This window comes from Neophocaena asiaeorientalis, unplaced genomic scaffold (assembly GCF_003031525.2).
Source record: "Neophocaena asiaeorientalis asiaeorientalis breed wild unplaced genomic scaffold, Neophocaena_asiaeorientalis_V1.1 scaffold192, whole genome shotgun sequence".
Classification (NCBI taxonomy): Eukaryota; Metazoa; Chordata; class Mammalia; order Artiodactyla; family Phocoenidae; genus Neophocaena; species Neophocaena asiaeorientalis.
In genome coordinates, this window is record NW_020185326.1 from 4,481,390 (window position 1) to 4,507,301 (window position 25,912).

Below are 25,912 nucleotides of genomic sequence, written 5' to 3' on the forward strand. Positions count from 1 at the left end.
TGCAGGCTGCTTTGTACCTGGCTCGACCAGATTTCTTTTAAGCCTGGAACAAGACCGTTCTGTTCTTGTACTCAACAAGGCCAAGGAGTTTCTGGTTCCTGTCACCTACTAGAGTAGTTTTTTGTCTACTCAATACTATTTGGTTGGCTCTTGGCCTGGTCCCCAGAAGAAAGTTGCTAAGTCATTCAGCTTGTCCTGCAAGCCTTGCCTGTCCCCTCCCCTGGGATCTCATACCACATCCTTATTTTTAATATCATAGTCCCAAAAGAACTGGGTATGACTTACTACAATGTATATCAGGGGGAAGATAAATGAGTAATTTGAGTTAGGAAATTTAGATAGGCTCAAGAAAAAATCCTGCAGTGTACCAAAGGTGGGCAGCAAATGTGGCTCTGAGCTTCTCAGCAGCCAAGGCAAAGAGGGAAATGCAAGTGGTTAGGTTACTTCCGGTGTCCATAAGACTATAAACACATATTTTCTTGAAAGAAGCAAAGCTGGCCCTGAGAGCTGAGAAGAATTTATGTTGGGGCCTCATAACGGACATAATGTGTATGTGCCCTGTGATCAAAATTCTCAGAGTCTCTTGACCATATAATCAGGCCATTACATGTCCCTTGATGCAGGCTGATGGCAGAGCCCTAAAGCACAGGCTGAGGGTAGGGCAGGACAAGGCGGTCTGGGTGAGTGATTCTCTAACATTGGATTTAAGAATAAAATTTAGGGACTTCCCTGGTGGCGCAGTGGTTAAGAATCCACCTACCAATACAGGGGACACGGGTTCGAGCCCTGGTCCGGGAAGATCCCACATGCCATGGAGCAACTAAGCCCATGCGCCACAACTACTGAGCCTGTGCTCTAGAGCCCGCGAGCCACAACTGCTGAGCCAGCATGCCACAACTACTGAAGCCTGCGCGCCTAGAGCCTGTGCTCCGCAACAAGAGAAGCCACTGCAATGAGAAGTCCGTGCACCACAACGAAGAGTAGCCACCGCTCGCCTCAACTAGAGGAAGCCCGTGCACAGCAACGAAGACCCAACGCAGCCAAAAATAAATTTATTTTTTAAAAAAAAAGAAAAAAAGAAAATTTAGCACCAGTCAACAAACATTTTCTGTAAAGGGCCAGATAGTGAGGCATTGTGGGCCATACAGTCTCTGTTGCAAGTACTCAACTCTGCCTTTGTGGAGTGAAAGCAGTACAGACAATGCACAAATAAATGGGCATGGCTGTATTCCGATAAAACTTTATTTACAAAAGCAGGCCGCCCGATTTGGTCTGTGGGCCATTGGTTGCTGACCCAGGCTCTACTGGAAATAAAAGGATACAGCCTTGAGACATTCAGCTGTGGGAGATAGGTCTCCTAATTTAGCTTGTAATTAGAATCAAATGAGAGTTTACATTACTCACTGGGGCAAGTATACAGAGTACAGATATTTTGTGCTCCTATCAATGGACAGATCTGTGTGCCTTGAAAATCGCCCAGAGCCTGGAGGTGAGATCCTGAAATAAGAAAAAATGCACCCTGCCTGGGCCCGTGCCTGAGGAGATGGCCACCTGGCAAACACTAGAGGGACAGTAGGAGGTAACCCATGCAGGTTGAGATTGGAGGGTAGGGAACAGAGAGAATAGGGAACAGAGGGTAGAGGATGGGCTGGATGACCCAGCACAGTATAAACAGTGTTTATATAGTCCAGTGGTTCTCAGAGTATGATCCCTGCACAAGCTGTATCAGCATCACCTAGGAACATTTAAAAATACAAATTCTCAAGCTGCGCCCCAGGCCTATGGAATGGAAAGCTCTAGGAGTAGGGTCCCCAAACTGCACTTTTTAAAAATATTTTTTAAAATAAATTTACGTATTTATATATTTATTTTATTTTTGGCTGCATTGGGTCTTCATTGCTGCCTGCGGGCCTTCTCTAATTGCGGCGAACAGGGGCTACTCTTCATTGCGGTGTGAGGGCTTCTCCTTGCGGTGGCTTCTCTTGTTGCGGAGCATGGGCTCTAGGTGTGTGGGCTTTGGTGGTTGTGGCACGCAGGCTCAGTAGTTGTGGCGCATGGGCTTAGTTGCTCCGTGGCATGTGGGATCTTCCTGGACCGGGGCTCGAACCCGTGTCCCCTGCATTAGCAGGCAGATTATTAACCACTGCGCCACCAGGGAAGTCCCCCCAATCTGCATTTTACCAAGCCTTCCAGGTGCTTCTGCAGCAAGCCCAAGTTTGAGAACTGCTGAAGCCACTGATCACAACCTCTGTGTTCCTCCTCTTGAGCAGGAAAAGATCCAGCGGATTCTCCAAAGCCTACACCCAAGTCCTCTCTGACCGCCAATCTCATTCAGAAAGCCAAGCGCCAGAGCAATACCTTCCCGCTCTTCACCGAAGGACTCACACGGAACCGAACCGCCCAGGAGAAAGTGCTGGCCTTGGAGCAGCAGGTTCTGATGCTCACCAAGGAGCTAAAGGCTCAGAAGGTGAGCTCTGGCCCCAGAGAGGCCCCAGGCTCCAGTGGACCCCACTGGGCCTGGAGCCCCTGGACAAGCTAGATGTGATGCGTTAGCCAGCCTGTGGTCCTTAACTGCCAAACTGCAGGTGGCTGGAAATGCTGTGCTGTTGATCAGTCAGGGACATACTGTCACTTGAGCTAGGTGACAGAAGGCCACCAAGGGCAGGTCTCTCGGGTCTCTCCTGGGAGACTGTGCATGATCTGACCCCACACCCGAAGACAGTGTTTGGAGGAGGGTAATCTGCATGCAGGGTCCTGGGAGGGGCCACCGAAGGAACTGGGGGATCTTTGACCTGGCAGCTGGTAACTGGGTACAGGACAGAGAAACCAGGCTGAGCCAGGCCCAACAGAGGACAGTGACAGGGAGGAAGATTTAGGCTTCATACAGAGAGAAGTTAATTATAGCAGTTAAGAAAGAAAGAGCTACATGGTCATTGTAGGTAACAGATCACATATATACACAGACATTAAAATCACTCAAAAATCCCACAACTCAGAGAGTAAATCAAGTTCACATCCACCTCATGAAGTAGTAAGGGTCACATGGCGGGGAGGCAATGGGGGATGCAGCATGGGCATGTTTGTTTGTTTTTTTGTTTGTTTTGCGGTATGCGGGCCTCTCACTGTTGTGGCCTCTCCCGTTGCGGAGCACAGGCTCTGGACGCTCAGGCTCAGCGGCCATGGCTCATGGGCCCAGCCACTCCGCAGCATGTGGGATCTTCCCGGACCGGGGCACGAACCCGTGTCCCCTGCATCGGCAGGCGGACTCTCAACCACTGCACCACCAGGGAAGCCCAGTAGGCTCTCTTTAGCACAATAAAAGTGACTAAGCCAGCACAGTTGTTACCAAAAATCCTGAGTGTGGTGCCTGTGGTACTCTAGTGATGGTACCCACTGAGGGCCCAGGCTCCTTTTCCTCCGAGAGGAAGGCCTCAGCTCTCTTGCTTGAGCTTTGGCTACTCTACATCTCTGTCTGCTTTATTTCTGGTCTTGCTCCTGGGGAGGTAAGGGGTATACTTCTAAATATTCTCCCCTTTGTACATTTCTTTTCCTTTCTGCTCTGTTTTTAGAGGACACAGTCCAGAAAAATGCTCTCTCTACCTAGTTTTGCCCCTTCTCTGCCTTTCTTGCCCCTAAACAGTTATTACAGGAACCAGCAGAGGCTTCATTCCTGGCAGCTCAGGGGTTACATTTAATGAAGCAGCTGGTGATTAGAGTCCTCAAAGGAGGAAGCTCAATCATTCATGTGTTCTCAATTCATTTGTTTATTCACAAAGCTTTTATTGGGGGCCTGTTACAGGCATGCAGTGTTCTAGGTGCTGGGGAACAAGCAGTGAGAAAAGACACAGCCCTGCCCTTGCAGGCTGATAGCACCGAAATGTATCCTTACAGCGTGTGATGTCTCCTCTGATGCCACTTAGCAGCCCAGCCATCACTCTTTTCCTCTGTCTCCTTTGCGTTCCTGTCATGAGGCTGCTGGCCGCTCCTGAGAGCTGAGGGCATTAAGCTGAGCTGTAGCAGCTTCCTGATCCCTGTATCAGTACAGCCTCAGTCCCAAACCCGACCTGGAAAGGAAGAGCGATGTAGAATGTAAACACCACTTGTCGTTTCCGTGCTTCTTCCCCTACTTTCTAGGAAATGTGGGCAGCCTCCCGTGACTCGGCCTTTCCTTCTAAGGCATTAGGAGTTGTCAAATGAAGTGGAGAGGCCCCGGGAGACCTAGATTTCATTCCGCTCTTGGAGATTAGTACGGGCTGCTCAGGATGTTGACAACTCCCCTACAGTCAGAGTGAAAATGTCAGGAGGAAGTTGTTCCAACATTAAAGAATCTGGACTTTTTTACTAATTCACTTTCCAGCAGACCTCAACCCTGTCCTGGGGCAGATAGTGGGGAGGAGATCAAGTCTTGGGGTTTAGCTTTTGACTCACGAAATGAGTGGATAGTGTGCTCTCGGACCCATCTCCCAGATGGCCGCACTGCCCCGGCACACAGGATCTTAGTTCCCTGACCAGGGATCCAACCCACGTCCCCTGCAGTAGAAGTGCAGCGTTCTAACCACTGGACCTCCAAGGAATTCCCTCCTCATCTTTATATGGACTTATAATCATGTTTTCTGAAGAGGCCTGTGTCCAGATTCATAAAGCTGGGTGCCTGGCACCCAGCAGCTGCCCCAAACATGCAGGCTTTGATTATTTTGGCTGTGACTGTGGCATTCCCAGCTCTCCTTGTTGATTCCTTCCCGCCTTACGAGGAGTAAAAGCACCCCCCTCCCTCCCCGAGGGGCTCTGGGAGATGTGCTTGTGGGGTATAGCAGTGATGGGAGGAGGCCATCCTTACCTTTATTCCACATTTAGAAGGGGGACCCCAGCCAGACCAACTGTGGGGTTTCATGTTCAACCCAAGTACCAAAACCAGTGAGGAGGAGAGAAAGAGACTGACTCTTGACCTAGAGGTAACACAGAGGAGTCTGGCACAATCTTGGGGTGCCCATTGATACCCCAGGCACTCAAAAATGCTGGTCAGAGAGCAGCTCTCCATCTGAGACCTTTTAAGTGTAATACCTCAGCTGGGGAAACAGTCCCCTGGAATTCCTAGGCCCATGTCTACAAGACATGTCCCTTCAGTGGGAAGGTGCCACCTTTTTGCCTCAGGCTGCAAGAGGACATGGGAACTGGGGGTCTCATCCTGGCTCAGCCAGCCAGGCAGACACTGCCAATAGCTTTAGTGATTTTTAAGAATTTGTATCTCAAATTCTGTTGGATGCTATGGAGGGCACTGAGGTACACTGGGCCAAATCCCTGCCCTTGGGGACCTCACCATCCAGTGGGTGAGGAGAAGATGTGAGCACAAGTAACTGCTGGTATGAAGTGTGGCCCCAGTACTGTGCTGGCTGGTGCCTTTCACACACTGTCTCTCCTCTTGACATCAGTTATCCTCTCCTTTTCCTGACAGACTGGAGTTCTGAGAGGTTCTGCGTGCCCATGACCTCCTGGGCGCTGAGTCAGGGTTCAGGCTCTGGTCTGCCTGCCTCCAGAGCTTCTGCCCTCTTCACTGCACCACGTTCAAGGGGCTCAGAGAAGGTGGCTGACTAGTCCAAGGTCATGCAGCTGGAAGAGCCAGGACGTAGGCAATGGTCTCCTTCCCCAGGTCCAGGACCCCTCACAGCCCAGCCGTCTCCTCCATGCTCTCGCAGTGTAGCCCAGTATCAGACACAAGCACCGTGACTGCTCCTCAGAAAAAATGAATGCACTCCCTGTGATTCCAATACCCGTTAAGCCATTATCCATCCCAGTCCCCTGCAGCACTGGCCCCCCGAGAGCTTTGGACTCTGGGAGACGGCACCAGATGGCAGCTTGGCCTGGTGACTCAGGCTTTCAGAGTCGGCAGCGTTGCACCCAACCTGAAGGCTGTCTGCTCCGACAGATGGAGGGCTGTTGTTTGTGGGGATGTTGGCTGCCAGGAATGGTGAACCCCTCCCCCAGGCCCTGCCAGGGGCCAGCTTAGCTCACTCAGGATTACTTGGTGAAGGTATATAATTCACTGAGGAAACTTGATCAGAGCAAGGTGCCGCCTCTCCCTTCCCTAGAACCCCAGCCAGAGACTTCAGGGTACAGGCCCTGGGGAGGGGTATGGGCCTTAGAGGGAGAGGGAGTGAGAGGGCCCCTGTGCTTGGGGAGGCACACTTGTCACAATTTCTCTCTCACCCTTTCAGTGACTCTTGGTGGAGTAGGACCATCATCTCCATTTTACATACGAGAAAGCTGAGGTTCAGTTTTCTGAAACACCCGCATTAGTGGATCTGGAATGGAACCGAGACCTCTGTAACTCCCAAGCCAGTGCTCTTTCACCTGTTCCCAGCTGGCACCGAGGCCCTTAGGGGTCAGAGGCCATCATGTCCAGGGCACTCCCTGTCCAGTGCTCTTTCCACAAGCGCTGTTGGACTCACCCACCTTGATTCTAGTGAGCAATGAAGGTATCCACACTTTAATAAGATAAATGATTTATTGGCTTTTAAAATGTTTACTAAAATGACAACTTATTAACAGTTGTCAAAATCTAAGATCGACCAAACAATGATTCAATTAAGAAGTATTAAAAGTATCACTTGATCAGCTCTTCTACTTCAAGACTTGGTCCTAAGGCATTGCTTATGACTGGGAATTGGAAACAACCCAGATGTCCATCCTAGGAGGTGGGATGAAGGGAACTGTGTGCTCCATACAAGGAATACTCTTGAACTGTTGCAAATGGTAGTGTTGCTTGATAATGACTGACCTGGAGAGGCGTCATCGCATTGTAAGGACGAAAGCAGCTTCAAAATGGGATATTCAAGTTTTCCTTTTTGTTTTCATTATTTCTATTTGATGTATATGTGCATCTTTGTGACTGGCTTAATTCACCTAGCATAAGGTCCTCAATGTTCATCCATGTTTTAACATGTGATGGGATTTCCTTCCTTTTTAAGACTGAGTAATATTCCATTGTAGGCCACATTTTGTTTATCCATTCACCATCGACAGACACTTGGGTTGTTTCCACCTCTTGGGTCTTGTGAATAATGCTGCTATGAACATGGGTTATTCCCATTTTTAAAGAAATTGAAAGAAGCATTTCGATGCAGAATCCGTTAACTACACATCATGAAGAAGTGAAGGGTCTTAGGGTTGGAGTTGGGAGCCTTCTGTTCTAGCTGCAGTTTTCCCACTCATGGGGATCCACCAGGTCTCTTTAGTCCTCTCTTCTCCCTTCTTGAGCTTCAGTCTCCCTGCGTGAGAGCGGGGTGACTGAACCAGGTGGTCTCCCAGGGCCATCCAGCCTCCAGGTTTTCCGAATCCATGATCCATTCCCACTCCTCACTTTACACTTCCTGCTCTGGCTCCATCCCTCTCCCGGGTTCCTTTCTTCCCGTCTTATTCTGGTGCAGGGGTCCTGGGGTGGGAGGACAGCCTCCCGGGCTGGTCTTGGATTTGAAGAGCCAGATGTGGGAAGGGAGAGACAGCTGATGTAGTGAAATGGGCTTCAGAGTTGACTCTCCCAAAGTTGGCAGACAGATACCCCCCTGATTCTGAGGCTAGGGCAGGTCTGAGCAGTGGCATGTACTGGTTATTTCACCAGGCAGTTACCCCAGGTAATCTCCAAATCTCAGCTGACTCAGAAAATGGTCTAGGCTTCTCAGTTATCCTGCAGCCACAGGAATGTTGATCTGGGTCAGTACCGCCCTGGGAAGCTGACTTCTAAATCCCTGATGTGCCAGTTCGGTTTGCAGCCACCCGCCCCTCCCCACCTTCCGGCCACACCCAGGACCCACAGCTCTGTACCTGTTCCTTCATTCCATTGAGGCTTTGCTCAAGCTGTTGGCTCAGCCTCGTCTGGAAAGCCCTCCCAACCCTCAGCTCCCACTTTCTGCCCTTGTCTCCCACCTGCTGCTTGACCTCACTGGCCCTCCTCATTCTTCAGGATCAGTTTAAACTGCTCCGCCTTTCTGTGGAATGTACTGGTCTTCCCCCGCCTCCGCCGCAGGCAGAAGTCATTGCCTGCTGCCCTGAGTCCCTACAAACACCCTTGCTTCCCCCTCTCATGGTAAATCATTCTGTGACAGTGGTTCACCTTTGCTCCCACCAGCCTTCGTGGTCCTTGAGTGTGGGAACTGTGACTGGTGCCTCTCTGGGTCCCAGGGGCTGCCACTGAGTGAGTGCTTGATAAAGGTTAGATGGATGGATAGAAGAGCGAGAACCAGAGAAGGGACAGTCACTAGTACCAAGGTTTCGGAAGGTGTATGCTAATTCGGTCTTATCGTTAGCTTCCGAAATGAAGTCATGATTTTGGGCAGTTCTCCAAAATGGAATTGTTCTCAGCCTATCCAGCCAATCATTTATTTAAACACGTTGGCATGCATACAGTTAATGTGTCCCCAGGAAACCACGCTTTTCCAGATGAGACTGGCCTGGAGCACAGCAGTGTGAGCTAAAGGCCCTAACTGCCGGGTCTGTGGTTCACGTGGGACTGGCTGCTGGGCTGTCTGGCTTCTGATATGCTGATCCTGGTCCTGAATGAATTCACATCCCTGCTTTGGAGCAGGACAGGTCCCTGAATGCTGGGGAGGTTGGAAGCTTGAAGGCACAGGGAGCCACACCTTGAATTTCCACATGAATCGGCTGCCCCCGCCAAGGAATAAATCGAAGCCTGTTGCTTCTGAACTCCCAGGCGCTCCTTGGCACCTGCCTTGCAGGCATTGTTGGATGGGCTGAGGCGTGGGCACAGACGGACTGAATGAAGCCCTGGGTGTGTGGCGAGGCGTGAGGATTGCCAGTTTCTTTTCTCTCTAATGCCACCTCAGCTCGATTGGTAGTGACTGCTTGAATGCCATGTTCAGAAGGATTCTGAGGCCTCAGCTAGGCTTTAGCGGGAAAGAGTACTGAGGTTGATGAGTGATGTCTGCCTCAGGGGTGAGAAGGAAGAGCCATGCCCACGTGCCATGCCGCTGCCACCCCTGCTTTCATTGCTGACCGAGCACAGGATGCTCAGTGTCTGGATGATTTGGAGTTAAATTCCACTCTGCTGGGCCTCAGTTTGTTCATTTCTGAAACAGACATATTAGTTGGGGAATGGGCAGAAGCCTCAAAGTACTGTGGCCTAAAACAAATTGGAAGTTTATTTCTCTCTGACATTGAAGAATCCAGAGTGAAGTGTGCAGCTCCGAGTTGGTGGGGCGACTGTGCCATCCTCAACATGCAAATTCTGCTTGTGAGCCCAGCCTGGCTGCTCCGGTTCCTGCCACTTCCCAGCCAGGAGGAAAGGGAACTGGGCCGGGGGAGCACGTGCGCAGTGGTTTGGAAGGCATGACCCAGAAGCTGCCCACAGCATTTCTCATATCCCATTTGGGCACAGTAGTCACTTGGCCACACCGAGCTATGAGCTTGGCTGGGAAATGTAGTCCTTTGCTGGGGAACCACGTGTCCAACTAAAACTCTTCTGAGTAGAAAAAGAGAATGTGGGTGCTGGTCAGTGATGCCCTAGGGGATGTTGCCCGCCACCTCTCAGGGCTCTTAGGAGAACTGATGACAGCCTCTGCCTCACCTCTGGCATGTAATAGGCCTTCCCCGAGCTCACCGGGCTCTTCCCTTTCCCCGTGCAGGAGCTGGTGAAGATCCTGCACAAGGCGCTGGAGGCTGCCCAGCAGGAGAAGAGGGTGTCCAGTGCGTACCTGGCAGCAGCCGAGGACAAGGACCGGCTGGAGCTGGTGCGGCACAAAGTGCGGCAGATCGCGGAGCTGGGCAGGCGGGTGGAGGCCCTGGAACAGGAGCGGGAGAGCCTGGTGCAGACGGCGAGCCTGCGGGAGCAGCAGGTGCAGGAGCTGCGGCAGCACGTGCAGCTGCTCCTGGACAAGAACCAGGCTAAGCAGGAGGTCATCCAGAAACTCTCTGAGAAGGTCACCCAGGACTTCATGCATCCCCCCAACCAGCCCCCTGCACCCCCAGATGCAGCTGACAGTGACCTCCTGAGCCAACAGGAAAAGATGGAGCACCTGAAGGTAGGGACCCCTCCCTCCAGGCCCTGGGGCCTTTGGGGCAGGCACTGCTCTTTTTTTTTTTTTTTTTTTTTTTAAGGGCACTGCTCTTGACCCCAAGGGTTTTCTGGACAGAGCTGGGATGACCCTTAATAGTGGAGTATTCACATCTGAAACAGACATTGATAGAAATGTTGCTACACGCTTCCTCACTTTCTCAACCAGTAGGCCCAATGCAATTTGACCTCTTCATGACATCCTAGGCTGAAAAGTGAAGGTATCACTAAATTATCAAAGTAGAGATGAAAGAGCCCAAGATGGAGTCAGAACTCCTAAGCGCTCTGGAGCCTGGCCTGCTCAGCCTCCTTTAGCGCCACGCTGATGCTCTCAGGAGCCCCCGAGGTGCCCAGCAGCCCTCCCCAGTGGTCCTGCACATGAGTAGTGACCTGTGGCTGGCTGTAACTTGCTCGTGATAATGACAGTAGTCGCTACTCCTACTTCCAGATTGTTTACCGTGTGGTAGGCACTGTCCTAAGTGCTTTACTTTCATCACTTCACTTAGTCCTTGCACCAGCCTGGTGAGGTAGCTGCTTATGTGCTCCCCACTTTACAGATGAGAATGCCAGGGCTGAGAAAGGTGAAGTAACTTGCCCAGGACTGTGTGCAGAGGAAGTGCGGGGACTGGAACTGGGTTACAGCTCACCTCTCTGACTAGTCTTGTCTGCTCTGCTGCCTTCCAGCCTCTGTGGCCCTTGCAGCCACCACCATCCTCCCGGCCTCACCCTTGCCCAGGGTGTGGCTTTCACCCGGGAAAGGCCACCCCATCCCGCAGGGACCAGTTGCAACACAGGGGGCAGGAGCTTTATTTTAAGTGTGATACCTGCCGCAGGCTGCAGCCTCCTCTCTGGAGGGTGGTGACAGGAGCTGTGGATAGGTGTGCCTAGTACCCACCATCCCTACAGGCAGCCACATAGCCCCAGTCAGTCCTCCCCCAGCCCTCACACCCACAGCCACAAGAGTATACATCGGATTACCACGGAAATCCTGTGCTGCTGTATCAAAGAACTGCTGTCAGACGGGGTAAGAGGGGGAAAGGAAGAAAGAGAAATCCGGGAGCTTTTGAGAGACCAGTGGGCAGTGTGGTATAGTGGCCACTCCGCAAGCTCTGAAGTCAGGCAGACTGCCTCTTGCTAGCTGTATGACTTGGGCAAGTTATCTCACCTTTATATAACATGGCCTAACCAGTCCTACAGACAGAGTTGTTAGAAGCGGAAAGGAAGATGACATGAAATCCAGATTCCCTTCCCTTTCTTTCAGCATGAAAAATCATATAACCAGTCTCTGAACCTTTTCCCTTATTTCGTCTAAAATCAGAGATTCTTTTGAGTGCAAAATGAAAACAAAACCTTTCAAATGCAGATGAAGCTAGGTTGTCAGAAAGCTGTGAGTCCCTCACAAAGCAGTGAAAATTGCTTCCATGAGATTGCTTTCCTACCCTGCTCTATCCTGCTAAGTGTCTTCTTTCTGTGCTTATCCTGCTGGAATCCACTGTTGAAGTCCCAGTAGAGCAGCATGGAGGTCAAAGAGATAGACTCGCTGGGTGCCTCCAGGCCGTCTCAGAGAGTTGCCCGGAAGTATGGACTCACCTAAATGACTGAGCGTGCCCCTGAGTTTTCATGTTCAGGAATTTAATTTATCAGTGAGCCCAGATACGAAGAGATTCTGGGTACAGTTCACATCAACCATGCTTACGTTTACAGCTGCTCCTTAGAGGTTGTTAGAAAGCTATCAGTCCTGCAGCTGACACCTTGGAGGTGTTTTCTAATAGGAGTTGCATGTACTAGACTCCCTTATTTTTTAGCCTTTAGGTCTCTGATCTAGAAAAAAATAGAAGACCCATCAAAACTCCACTGTTTTTAAGTTTTGGGACAGAGTATATTCACATTTCCTGCTTGCCCTTGTGGTTAAGGACACTCAGCTTTAAGGAAATGCCCCCTTGTTGAAACTGTCAGTGTGAGGACAGAATCACTGACTTCTTGAATATCAGAGCCGGAAAGACTCAGAGATCTAGTCTGCCCCCTCATTTTCTGGCATGGTCAGCCAAGTCCTGGAGAGGGGAAAGGACTGGTCCAAGGTCACACAGTACAAGCAGCAGGGTTACAGCCTGACCCCAGGTGTCCCCACGTCCAATCCACTGCCTTCCCCACTAGCACAAGGGCTCGTCCACACGGCATTTCCCAAAGATGATTACCGGGTCCCTGGTCCCTGTGAAAGCAGGAGGGCAAACTCTCTTCTTCCCTGTCCCCTTTCTCCAGTTATGTTTTCCTCCTTTGCCTCACTGGTGACAGTCACGTGGCTTTTCTCATCTCGGAGCTCTCTCTTTTTCCTCCCTACAGCTCTGAGCCAAGAACACTCAAGGTAGGGCAATGAGTGAATGGGAAGGCACTGCCCAGATGCCACCCCACCCAGGCCCACGGCTGCTCTGAGGGGCACTTGTACCTGCCCTCCTTGTCTGGGCTGCAAGCAGGGTGCCCTGTGCGACACATCCAAAGCCTTGGAGAGCCCCTGGACATGAATTGGAGCTTCTGAGCTGGGAGGGATCTTGGCCAGAATGAAGAGGGTCAGCACGGCCTATGAGCTGTACACAAGTGACCCATCCCTGATATTGAAGTGCCATGGGTGAGGTGTGCTATTCTTAATTTCCTGATAAATCAGGGCCTATCCGAAGTCGTACCCGCAATAGTCTCTCATGCTCATCTACAGGCCAGTACATTTTCTTGAGTGAGAGAGAAAGGGATTGAGTTTCCATTAGTAAATGCCCTGGAATTGCTAGGTATCACTGTGAGCATGTGTTGTCCATTGTTCCCACAGTGTCCATCCAATCAGAATAAAGATTGAGAGCCATTGCTGCAGCTGCGGCTACTCCTTTCAGGCTCCTGCTTGACCCTCCCCAGTGCATGGCCAGCTTCTCCTTGCATGCCCCAGCAGGAAGATCATACTGCCTCCCCTGGACAGCTTGCAAAAGGAAAACTCTAGGCTCAGATACAAACATTACAGCTTTATTCATAATAGAAACAAACCAGGGACTTCCATGGTGGTCCAGTGGTTAAGACTCCACGCTTCCACTGCAGGGAGCATGGGTTCAATCAGGGAACTAAGAGCCCGCATGTCACATGGCACAGCCCCCCAAAAAAGAACCAAACAAAAACACTCAGGGCTCAAACTAAAAAAGCAACAGGAGAAGGATTATATCTAAGTTATGGTAAACTCACCTAATAGAATAGTCATCAGACATTAAAAATTATCATTGGGAAGCTTCTGTAGCAACATAGAAAAGTATTTACAAAGTGACACTAAGTAAAAAATTTTCACCCAAAATTGTTCAGTATGATCGCCAATATATGACAAAATATTTTTATTTAAAAAACAAACACTACTTGAATGTTTTCTCTGTTTTGGTCCTTGTATTCAGTGTGCACGTTACCTCATTTAGTCAGCTGCCACGTGGGGTAGTTGGTATTTGCTCCTTTTACAGATGAGGAAGGAGAGGGTCAGATTGATTCAGTGAGGCCTCCCAGCCAGGAAGTCAAAGCCAGGACTTGAAGTCCAGGCTTAACGCTCTCTCCACCATGTCATGCTGGCATCAAGATTAGAGAAGGGGGCTATCACTATTATTTTTTTTCTTTCAGACTTCCTTTTCTGTCGCCATTATTGGAAATTTCTAAAGGAAGAAGGTGTTGGCAGCTCATCTGAGAGTGAGGACCAGGGAGATGTTTCTGGTGCAGCTCATTAAATGTTTTGCTCTCTTCTCCAGGATGACATGGAAGCATACCGGACCCAGAACCGCTTTCTCAACTCCGAGATCCACCAGGTCACAAGGATCTGGAGAAAGGTGGCTGAGAAGGAGAAGGCCCTCCTGATGAAGGTGAGGCATGGGAGCCCTGTTCTGGCCCTCTCTGTCCCCAGCCACCCTTCCAGTCCTCTCACCACCTCACCACTGGCTCAACTCTCTCCTCATGACCTGACTGCTCTCCCTCTGGACCGTGCCCTTCATGAGCTGTCTTCCACATATCAGGGATCTGTGCTCTGCTGACTGCCGCTTCTGATCACAGAGGTGAGGGGAAGAGGCAGGCAGCCACTGCAAGCCCCCACCCCCTAAAGTAACTGCCAGGAGATTTAAAGGGCCTTCCCCCTCTTTGTATTTCCCTTTTTCCCCTTTTGTCTTTTTTTTTTTTTTTTAATAAAGCCAGACTTTCTCTTTTTATATGGGATCTTCCCAGACCAGGGCTCGAACCCGTGTCCCCTGCATTGGCAGGCAGAGTCTCAACCACTGCGCCACCACGGAAGCCCCCCCTTTTTCCCCTTTTACGAGCCAGGTATTAACTACATTCCAAAACCGCCACAGATATGGGGGAAATTAGAAAGTGACCACGCATGCCCAGGGAAAGCCTCAGAAAAGACCTAAGAGGAGCTTAAGTTTATACCTCAGGCTGATCCTGGGTACAGAGACAGCCTACAACAGTCAAAACCAAAAACCAAAACAGCAAACCCTAGGTAAGAAGGAGTATCTGATTTCCAGAGTTAACATTGGCATTTTTAATAATATAATAGCTAGTTATTTTACCAGCAAAAGCAGGTTTATTCGGGACTAACCAGAGGAATTACAATTTGGGATACTTGAACTATGGTGAACCACAGGCAGATTCAGGGAACAAGAAAGGGGAACTTGCTTTTTATAGGGAAAAGGAAGGGGTTGGGAGGGGCTGTGATAACCAAAAAATCCATTGGAGGAAACTAGGAGTCCCAAGTATGGAGGCTTCTCATTGGCTAGATTGCTACAGTCCCTGATTGGCTGAGCTGTCTTGGCGTGGAGAGAAGTTTTCCTGTTCCTGCTGGATAGTAGAGGCAGCTTCTTGTCAGAGATGTAGGTGAACATCTCTTCCTGTTTGGAGAAATTAATGATTCCTGTAGCAGGGCCTGAGAGGTCCCCATACAGGCCTGACCGGACATTTTTAGCTGAGCTTTCTTTACTTAATTCCACCCCACCTTATTAGGTTCAGATGTCCAGTTTTCAACAAAATATCACAAAGCATACAAAGAAACAGGAAGATACGGGGGTAGGCAGGCAGGGAATGTGCAGTGTGTGTTCCACGAGGTGGGAGAGAGGTGGTGTGTTGGAGAAATGGAAAAAGCCCACGTGGTGGCAGAAGGCACAAGGGCAGTGTCCAGAGCTCCATGTCCGTCCATCCATCCCTTGGGCACTGCTCAGGTATACCCCCTACAGAGAGCTTGCTCTGCGCCAAGTGCCCTGGAAGGGCTTTGTATACATTGGCTCATCTAGAGTCACATATAAGAATTCTGAGGCAGACTCTGTATTATCCCCATTGTTCGGATGAAGAAGTTAAAGCACAGAGGGGTTAAGTAACTTGCCATAGAGCACCCAGCCTGCAGTAGCTGATCTAGGATAGGACTGCAGTCAATGCCCACCTCTCCCCTCATTTTTCTGAGTCCAGCCCCAGCCCTGGGCCTGGTTCTCTTGCCTGGAGCCCTATCTGCCTTGCTGTAAACTCTTGGATTCAGGACTCCTCTCCTTTCCTTTCTATGAATGGCTGGGGTGGGGGGATGGGAGATGAGCACTGGAAGAAGGGCTGGACTGCTTAAAGCTGTTCAGGCCTCAGGCCTCTGGCCCAGGCCCAACCAGGTGGCCTGACCAGCCCCACCCCTCCCTCCCACAGTGTGCCTACCTCCAAGCCAAGAACTGCCAGGTGGAAAGCAAGTACCTGGCGGGGCTGCGGAGGCTGCAGGAGGCCGTGGGGGTCGAGGCAGGCGAGTGCTCGGAGCTACTGAGGCAGCTCATCCAGGAGGCGCTGCAGTGGGAAGCCAGCGAGGCCTCAGCTGACAGCGTTGTGCTGAGCCCCATCAGGTGAGCCCAGAGCAGGGCTGGGTCTTCATGACCTGGGGGCCGCCAGCCACCCTGCTACCAGTTGCTGCCGACCGTGTGTGAGCCCTGCACATGCTTACCTCCTTGTACCTCCAGCTTAGTGATCATGTGGTTGAAATGAGCCCCATTTTACAGCTGAGAGGCACCGCAGGCTCAGAGGAGGCAGCCCCTTGCCCAAGGCCACACAACATATTAGTGCATCTGACGTGGGCCTGCCTCCAGAGTTCTGTTTCTTCCACTTCCCCAGGCTGCCTCCCAGGGGTGTTTGTCAGAGATGGGAGGAGGGGAGACAAGCCAGCTGCCTCCTTTGAGCCAAGCCTTTGCTGAGCACAGTGGACCTGGGCAGATAAATATACAGAAGGGGCTGTGGCTGGGGTCAAAGGTCCCTAGAGGCTGGATGGTCGGTCCAGTGGCCAGAGCCCAGGCTTTGGAGCCAGACTTGGCTTTCTCACTGTGTAACCTTGGACAAGTCACTTTACCTTTCTGAGCCTCATATTCAGCCTCCATAAGATGCGGGCTAAGATCCCTGCTTTGCAGGATCATGAGGATTAAATGAGTCAGAGCACATAATAGGGGCCAATAAATGCTGACTCTATGAAAGGCCATCTGAATGGGTCCCCAGCTCTCCTGTTTCTGCTTGTTGGTGGTGCTTCCTGTTCCCCATCTGTCCCTGGGCTTACTGGCTGTGGAAGTGGGGTTCTATAATGGCAGTAGAGGACTTCTTGGGCCTAAGGCTTCATGGAGTAATAAGAGGGTCCTTTATATTTACACAGAATGAATGAGCAAATATCTTTTCAGCACTTGCCGTGTACCAGGCACTGTCCAGCCCCCTAGCAATTTACATCAGAGGATCTCATTGGGTCTTCATGAGGCAGAGCAAGGAGTTCCTGTACCCATTATACAGAGCAGACTGAGGTTCAGAGCACTGAAGTGACCTGCCCAGAGTTACATGGCCAACCTGCAGTGAAGCGCAGGCAGGCTTCCTGCCCCCGGGTCCCCCCTCTCCCCGCTGCCCCTTATCTGGGGAAGGAACTTGCAATATGTCGCTGACACAGGCTTTTGCTGGCAGCGAGTATGACGAGTACGGCTTCCTGACAGTACCCAACTATGAGGTGGAAGATCTGAGGCTGCTGGCCAAGATCCAGGTGCTGGAAGTGCACTCCCACCACCTGCTGGCCCACGAGGCCGTGGAGCAGCCGCTGCGGGAGCGCTGGGCTGCCCTGGATGAGCTGGCCCCCTCGGCGGAGATCAAGCAGCTGCTGCGGGCGGGCGTACCCCGCGAGCATCGCCCACGCGTCTGGAAATGGCTGGTCCGCCTCCGTGTCCAGCACCTGCAGGGCCCCGGCCGCTACCAGGAGCTACTGAGCCGGAGCCAGGCCTGCAAGCACCCCGCCGCACGCCAGATCGAGCTGGACCTGAACCGGACCTTCCCCAGCAACAAGCATTTCACCTGTCCCGCCTCCAGCTTCCCTGACAGGCTCCGCCGGGTACTGCTGGCTTTCTCCTGGCAGAACCCCGCCATCGGCTACTGCCAGGGCCTAAACAGGTAAGCCACACAGCCCCCGTGAGGGCACAGCCTCTGCCTTCCAGGGCACCTCTCTGTCTGGAGCCTCCCAAGAAGCCAGAGAGGTCAACCCAGGGGGCTTGGTCCCCACCATATGGATGAGGACAAGCAGGTGAAAGGACGTGTTCAAGACAGATTTGGGCCAGGGCCTCAGGCTCCTCGTCCCGTGCCCTCTCCTGTGATTTGTCCTCAGGGTGGTGCCACTTCCACAGAGAGCACGTGAGCGGGCCCGCTGGGGTTGTATAGCCCACAGCCAGCTCATGTATTGCGTGACTGCCTGGGTCAGGGATCATTGCTTTAAACAAAATCCACTCAGAGGAGCCCAAGGAAAAGAGAATTTGTAAATGTTACAGAGGGAGCTCCCAAAAGCCAGAAAAAGGAAATAGAGCTAGGGACCAGATAGATGGTCTTCAGAAGCCGAGGCAACCACTCTGTCTAGCAGGGCCATAGCACAGCACAACACCAGGGGGCACCATTCATGCCATATTCCAGGGGGACTCTGTCCCCTGAGATTATGCAGCCCTCTGTGGGCTGCGTGGTCTCTGGCCTCTCTCATAATACATGGCTGCTTCCTTCTCTCTCAGCAGACCAGCCTCACTGTTTGTCATTCCTTGGACATTTAGGGCCCATCAGGGCTGTCAGAACAGCGTCCTCAGCCCCTAAGTCAAGCCTTTCAGCAATCCACTTGTTGATACCCTCATGTCTCAGGCCTAAATTCCCAAAGGAAGGAATCTGGCCCAGCCTGGATTAATTTCTACTTCTGGTTCAACAGCAGGAGACAAGGGATGGGAGCTGGGGGTGGGGTGGGGTGACTTGGTAGGGCTGCCCCTGCCAGTACTTTGGAGAACTCTCGTGGCTGCCCCCAGTTATCTCGATAGAGGTGGCATAATCTCAAATATTTCCCAAAGCAAGTTTCGGTTCAACTTTATTTTATTTATTTATTTTTTAATACTTTATTTTTTTAACATCTTTATTGGAGTATAATTGCTTTACAATGGTGTGTTAGTTTCTGCTGTACAACAAAGTGAATCAGCTATACGTATACATAGATCCCCATATCCCCCCCCTCTTGCATCTCCCTCCCATGCTCCCTATCCCACCCTCAGCTTAATTTAAACACATATATACTCAAGCAAATTTTACATAAGTCATTCTGCTCTTTTTTTCAGGCAGTGTGTGACATTTACTTAACACAGAATAAAAATTCAGTGTCCCTACTCAAGTTTGAATGGTTCCCAAGGATAGATATTTTTGATACTTTTTTTCCAGCTTAAGTTGGGTGAAATTGAGCATATACATGTACCATTACTGGGAATTCAGAGTTAAGCCCGAACAGTAATGCCTCTAAGTCTAAGCCTCCTTGGAAAACATATTCAGATTTCATGCTGCTCTAAACGTCCGCTACAGGAGACGTCCATAGAAATTCATTCATTTAACAGCTGAGCAGAAGTCTGCACGCTTCTCATCTGTTTGAACATGTTAAAATCCAGAAGGCACAAAACTTTTGAATCCTCTTTTTAAGATTAGATTTGAAGGGAGCTAGAAGCTCTGAGACTGTATGAATAATTTGTACATTTTGTGCAAAGGTCAGGTAGGAGCTAAGACGTAATGAGGGCCTCCTGCATGCCAGGTACTTACATACCTGATGTCATCTAATCCTCAGGAAAACCCTGCGAGGTGAGCATTCGTGCCCGCCATTGCCAGGTGAGATAAGAGAGGGTCTGAGAAGCTAAGGAACCTGCCTGGGCCTCACCATGCATGGGCTGCTAACCCTGGTCTCCGGACCCCAGACCTGGTTCTTCCTACCGTCTGCGCTCACTCAGAATGGGAGCTGTAGCAGAGAGTGTGCTGAGGGCACTCAGAAACCTTTTTTCCTGATCAAATATAACCTTTTTTGAGAGAAGGAATGGAGTTAGCCACATATGGGCTTTGGAGTCTAATCTATACTGAAGGAGCAGGGGGAAGATCCCAAAGCAGGAGGGGATCTTAAGGTAAGCCATGTAGAAAGGAAAGAAGCCTCTCCCTATGTGGAAAGAGGCAGCACCAAAAGTTGCTGAGGGGTATATAGGAACAGCTGAGACCAAAACCAGAGGTATTTCTTTAATTCTTTCTTTGAATGCTATAGTTATTGGCATTTAGGCAGGTATTCATACTATTGCTTTAAACAGAAGATTATTTGTAATAGAGCCTGTTTAAATGTGGAGAGTGCATTGTATTCTTTCAAAGGCCCTTGTGCAGCCCCTTTCACCTGTCTGGGTGCTGCCATCTAGTGGCGGCTATTAGAACTGCATGTGTGGTTTCTCGAGGACAGAACCTGCTTTTATGCAAAAAACCCAGCCTGTTTAGAGGGAGACAGATATCATAGTAATGATTTAATGCTAATTCAGAGCAAAATTTTAAAATCCATTTCTCTCTAAAATATAAGTGGATTTAAAGTAGTTTTTCCTTTCCTACATCACCCTCCTTTGCAGACCTACTTGGGCCTGAATGTCTTCAGCTGGAGTCTGGCTGTAGCCCTGAGCAGTTGCTAGGACCCTAGTGAGTGCCAGCAGCCTCTCATCACTGACCTTTTTTTTTCCCACGGGTTTTAAGTGTACAACTCGATGATCTGGAGTAAATTCACAGAGTTGCACAGCCATCACCACAATCCAATTTTAGAACATTTCCATCACCCCTAAAAGACACCTTGTGCCAATTTGCAGTCACTCTCAATTCCCACCCCCAGCCCTGAACAACCACATATCTACTTTCTGTCTCTATGAGCGTGCTTGTTGTGGACATTTCATATACCAATCATAAAATATGTGGTCATCTGCATCAAGTTTCTTCCACTTAGCATATTCTTGAGGTTCATACAAGTTGTCGCATGTGTTTTGTTCTTTTTTTACCAAGCAGCATTCCATTGCATGGATGTGCCATACTTGGATTATCCACTAACCAGTTGATGGACATTTGGATTGTTTCTACCTTTTGGCTATTATGAATAATGCCATGAACATTCCTGGGCAAGTCTTTGTGTGGATGTATATTTTCCTTTCTCTTGGGTGCATCCTTTTTTTTTTTTTTTTTTTTTTTTTGTGGTACGCGGGCCTCTCACTGTTGTGGCCTCTTCCATTGCTGAGCACAGGCTCCGGACGTGCAGGCTCAGCGGCCATGGCTCATGGGCCCAGCCACTCCGCGGCACATGAGATCTTCCCGGACCAGGGCACGAACCCGTGTCCCCTGCATCGGCAGGTGGACTCTCAATCACTGTGCCACCAGGGAAGCCCGGGTGCATCCTTTTTTAACAGAGATTCAATTTCCACTGTCTAAATGCACCATATGCACCATAAAGTATGTAAATCTTCTTCTTCTTCTTTATTTATTTTTTTTGGTTATAAGAATGCTGCCACAGATATTCTTGTGTTTGTGCTATTATTTCTATAGCATTAAAACACACCCAAAAAGTGAAAAAGTCATGAGGAATACACATCTAAAATTTTCAGTAGCCCTAACAAATTTCCAAACACCAACAGGTAAAGCCCAGAGAGAGGAAGGGGGACCTGCGAAGGAGTCAGGAAAGGGGTGGCCGGTACATGTCAAGGGCGGAAAGCAGAGGCTGGCTGAGGGTGAGGCAGCTTCCCAGATCTGTCCTTCAGGAGTTAAGCCCAAAGACTGAGGCACAGGCCAAGGAACCTCCTTGTGACTGTAAATGAGAACCTATGGCCTGGGCATCCTCAGGGAGACCAGTCTTTGAGAGGTTAAGGGCAATATGATTTGGAAACAAGGCTCATGGAAGTAAAAACAAGGTCCTTTGGCCTCCTCCACCAGAGGGGTCCTGAGTATCCCACCAAGCATATTGAGAGCATTCCTGGATTCAGAGCTCGTGTCATACCCTTGCCTCCAGTGGCATTATTGGGACTCTCAGAAACAGTGGTATCCATTCCCAAAGGCCCTGGGCCTTGCTTAGGGCCTTCCATGGGTGGAATCTTAGCAGGATTAAACCTCCTTTTCTGACACAAAAACTTTATCCTACTGGTTCAGGATTGTGTGCAAAAATTAAAAATAGTATAAATCACTGAACGTTATCAACGGGCTCACACATCAAATCACTGACCTTTTAATGTGAGCAGAAATCAAAGCTAATTCTGACACCCACTCCTGGACTGAGAACAGTGGAATGAGGTAAAATAGAACAGGCTGGACTTTGGCAGTCCTCTGCCACCAACTGACTGTGTGACCTTGAACAAGTCACTGTTGCTCTGTGGGCCTCGATTTTCCTGTCTCTGCAATGGCCAGGGATGACCAGCAGAAAGTAGCTGCCTGGAGCCTTATCTTGTGAGTTTCTGAGGCAGCCTCCAGACTCAGTGGGAAAGAGTACCATGATCAATTAGTTTTGTCTGCCCTGGGCATAGACAAAGAGAGTGGTGGCTGGTGTATCCCATTTGCTCTCTCTCAGCTAAATAATCTCTGTAGGCCTTCCCACTTTCCCATCTCTGAGAGGCCAAAGCCTACTGTTTCCAGGAGACCCGTAACTGTTCTCTCCATCCACTCAGCTAAACTCAGGATGGTCTGTAACAATACTTTAGCCAGAGTGGAGAGAAATACCTTCCCAATCCACTAGGGAGAGAAAAAGGATTTCTTTTTTTCTTTTCAGAAACCCTGTTTATTAAAAAAAAGTGTAAACCTCAGAAGATGTCGGAGGTCACGAATCCAGCCGAGTAAGAGCCCAGAGAAGCATGAATATCTGACAATGAAATGTGCTCTTTAAGTCCATTGAGAGTGTGAGGCTGCCCCGTGCTGCAAGCAGCAGCTCCCTAAGGGTGTTCAGCGGGTGCACTGTGCGCAGCCCCACTAGGCAGCCCTGTATTAGTCATGTGGGGCTTCGTTAATGTGAGATTTCTAAGAGGCTTTGTTAAGGTATGTATATCATAAGCCTCTAAAAGGGGGCTAGAGTATGCAGTGCTCCCCAACATCTTTGAATATGGGACCATGTGCTCACCTAGCATCTTGAGAGACCAGTACATTTTGGGAAATGTATTCTTGGATTCACCCTGGACAAGACCTGCCAGGGAAGGTGGGGGAAGGAGAGAAAACAGTGCTTCTTCCAGGTAGACATCCCTGCTCAGCACTGTGGGTTGTCTTCTTTCTTATCCATGATCTCATTAGAGCCTCATAACTCTAGGGGAGAGGGGAAGCAAAGGAGAAAAAGAATTCCGAGTATTGAGCACCTGGTACATGCCAGACAGTGAGCAAGATGCTGTATGTCTGTCTTCTCAAGGCCTCACAGTCCTGGGAGGTGGATACTGTTAACCCCACTTGACAGGTAATAAAAGTGAGGCGCAGAGAGGTTAGCACACTTGCCAAGGTCTCAAAGCCCATGAATATTAAGATGAGGATACCTAACCTTTATAAAGCACTCTCGCTACGTGTTAGGCACTGTGCTGGGCAGTTAACATGTATTTACTCTGTTCATCCTTACAACAGTCCTTTGATTATTATGAGGCTGAAGCTCAGAGAAGTTAAGTAACTTGCCCACTGTCACCCAGCAAGGAAGCAACAAGACTCCAGAGGCCCTGCTCTAAGATGATCCCAGTTGCTCTGGAAATCCCCTAGGTAGTCCTCTTCAAAAGCATGTTCATCTCGCCCCAGTTTCCAGGAACACCAGCCTGGTTAGAGAGTGGGGTTGGGCAGGACATCCCCCAGGGAGTCACCCCTGCCGTGGGCTGCCTGGTTGTGACTTCTGTGGGTCACTCCAGGCCTCCTTCCCTCCCACTCCAGACTGGCGGCCATCGCTCTGCTGGTCCTGGATGAGGAGGAGAGTGCCTTCTGGTGTCTGGTGGCCATTGTGGAGACCATCATGCCAGCTGATTACTACAGCAAGACGCTCTTGGCATCCCAGGTGAGCAGGGCAGGGAGGGGACTTGGGGGCCATGCAGGTTGGTGCCCCTGAATTGTTCCTACAAGTCAGTGAATCTTGGAAAGGTCAGGAATCTCTCAGGCCTCCATTTCTCCCTCTGTACAGTGGGCCAATAGCCCTTCTCTGGGACTGCTGCAATGTTCCAGTCAGCTGATGGCCTTGAGAATTGCTGGGGCCCTGCCCACACGATAGACTGTTGTTATTCCAGTGGGGACATTACATCACTAGAAACAGTGGCTATCCTATGGAGGGGAGGAGGAGAAAATCTAGTGTCACTAGATTTTGACTGGTGTTTACCAGTCAAGAATTTCAAAACAGAGGTCAGGTAGGGTGGAAGTTGGGACTGGGAGGATGGGAGGTGACAGTGACGCTTCACACACATGCATCATCACCTACAGAGGAATACAGCTACCTCCATCATCTCATGACCCCCTCCACTGCCCTCTGAGCACAGACCAGCCCTGGAGTCAGGCGGAGCTGGGTTCAGAGCCAGCCCTTCAGAAACCAGCTGTCTGGCCTTGGCAAGTGGCATCACTTCTCTGAACCTCAGGCTTGCCTGCTTTTGAATGGAAGTAACACTACTTCCTGGGCTTGTTGAGAGGTGTAAATGCGAAACCATTTCAGACCTCCCACCTCCACCCTCCAGCCTCTCCCTCCTCACCCCTTATCCCATTCTTGCTGTATCAGTGTGTCTGCTTCATGGAGAGATGCTACCCAGGGAGAACTGTCTCACTCCCCCGCAAAACCTACCAAGCCATTACCTGCCCACCCATCCTGTCCTCCTTTCCTACTGTGAACACCCAACACTGTTTCCTCCTTCTGGGATGCCCACCTGGGTGGAGGGGTAAGGAGAGAGATCAGAGATGAAGATCAAGACTTAGGAGTCATCAGGAAATAGGTGGTGAATCAGGTAAGGATTGTGTTTTGCTGTGTGGCAGGGAGGCCCAACCTAATAGTGGCTTAAATGGGGGGTTATTTTTCTCAGATAATGAGAAAGCTGAAGGCTCTTTCCAGCTAAGTGCTCTGCCATGTGACTTTCACCCTCCTGCTGGTCACCTCGTGGTCGTGAGATGGCTGCACCCTCTCTGGCACTGTGGCCATGGTCTAGGCTGAAAGAAGCAGAGGGTGAAAGACAGGCACCGGCTCCCTTTCAGACAGCTTTCCCCACCCAGCAACTTCTGCTTACATCTTACTGGCCAGAATTGTGGCACATGGCACCTCTAGTTGCAAGGCAGTCTGGGAAACACACAAATATTTCACTTTACAAATATTTTATTTTCAGTTTTTAACATCTCTGGAATTGAGGTGTGTTGTATAACCAGTATACTATGGTGTTTTTGTTTTGAGTACAGAAAATTTCAAATGTACAAAAAAACAGAGAAAGTGTAATGAACCTCCATGCATCCATTACCTAGTTTCAATAATTATCAACACAGGGTGGCCAGTACTGTTTTCACCTATACTCACACCCACTCCTCCTACTCTGATGACCTTGAAGTAGATCTCAGACATCATATCAGTTCATCTGTACATCCTTCAGTAGGTTCAGTGGCATCTTAGATTCAGTGAGTTACCCTAGGTTTTGAGCTGGACTCTTGGCCTGCACAGCAGACCTGGAGTTCAGGGCAGGGAAGGAAGGGAGAGGGTGTTTGCCACAGCAAGAGCTAAGTCTGGAAGAAAACTTAAATGGAGGGAGAGGGCTGAGAAACCCGTAGTTCCAAGAAAGAGAGCAAGAGGAGCCTAAAACGGGCTTGTCACAGAAGTGGGGGCAGCCACAGAACAACCGTGTCCTGGGGCAGGGAAGGAGCCAGTGTGGGCAGTGACCAACCGGGTCCAGTGAAACAAGGACAGAGGTATGATGTGACCACACTAAGAGGTCATTAGCAGCTATCACCCAGCAGCATCGACCCCTGATGTCAGGTGTGGCTCCCCCAACACCGGCCCCCAGGACCTTGCCCTGAGCATCTTGTGCGTCAGTCCCAAAACAGGTGTAGGGAAGCGGCCATGGTGTCAGCCGATACAAGCCTGGGGGACGAAGGAGCCAAAACTCCACTGGCCAAGAACTTACAGTCCACAGAGACCTCTGCATCAAAGCTCCAACCTGGAAGGCTGCTCGCCAGTGGAGCGACCTGTCTCCCGGCCAGGCTGGGCTCTAGCTCCTCCAGGCGCTCTGTGCCCCCAGGTGGGGCAGGACCCACTGGGAACAGCCCGGGGCCGTGTGTGGACCAGACGGGTGTGCAGGGGTGGACCGGACGGAGGCAGCCCCCTCCGCAGGGCAGCAGCTGACAGGCCCTCTCTCCGCTTGCAGGTGGACCAGCGAGTGCTGCAGGACCTCCTCTCGGAGAAGCTGCCCAAACTGATGGCCCACCTGGGGCAGCACCGTGTGGACCTGTCCTTCGTCACCTTCAACTGGCTCCTCGTAGTCTTCGCAGACAGTCTCATCAGCAACATCCTCCTCCAGGTCTGGGACGCCTTCCTCTATGAGGGCACCAAGGTAGGGC

The 25,912-nt window shown here is 50.5% G+C and overlaps 1 protein-coding gene across 1 annotated transcript in view; it reads left to right on the top strand.

Moving 5' to 3' along the window:
- Positions 1-25,912, top strand: part of TBC1D2 (TBC1 domain family member 2) — a 43,584-nt gene that overhangs the window by 15,485 nt on the left and 2,187 nt on the right. Inside the window, 7 exon segments of the mRNA XM_024734389.1 lie at positions 2,271-2,467; positions 9,636-10,031; positions 13,822-13,932; positions 15,743-15,930; positions 17,018-17,494; positions 23,273-23,393; positions 25,720-25,905. Coding sequence (XP_024590157.1) covers positions 2,271-2,467; positions 9,636-10,031; positions 13,822-13,932; positions 15,743-15,930; positions 17,018-17,494; positions 23,273-23,393; positions 25,720-25,905 — 1,676 coding nt within the window.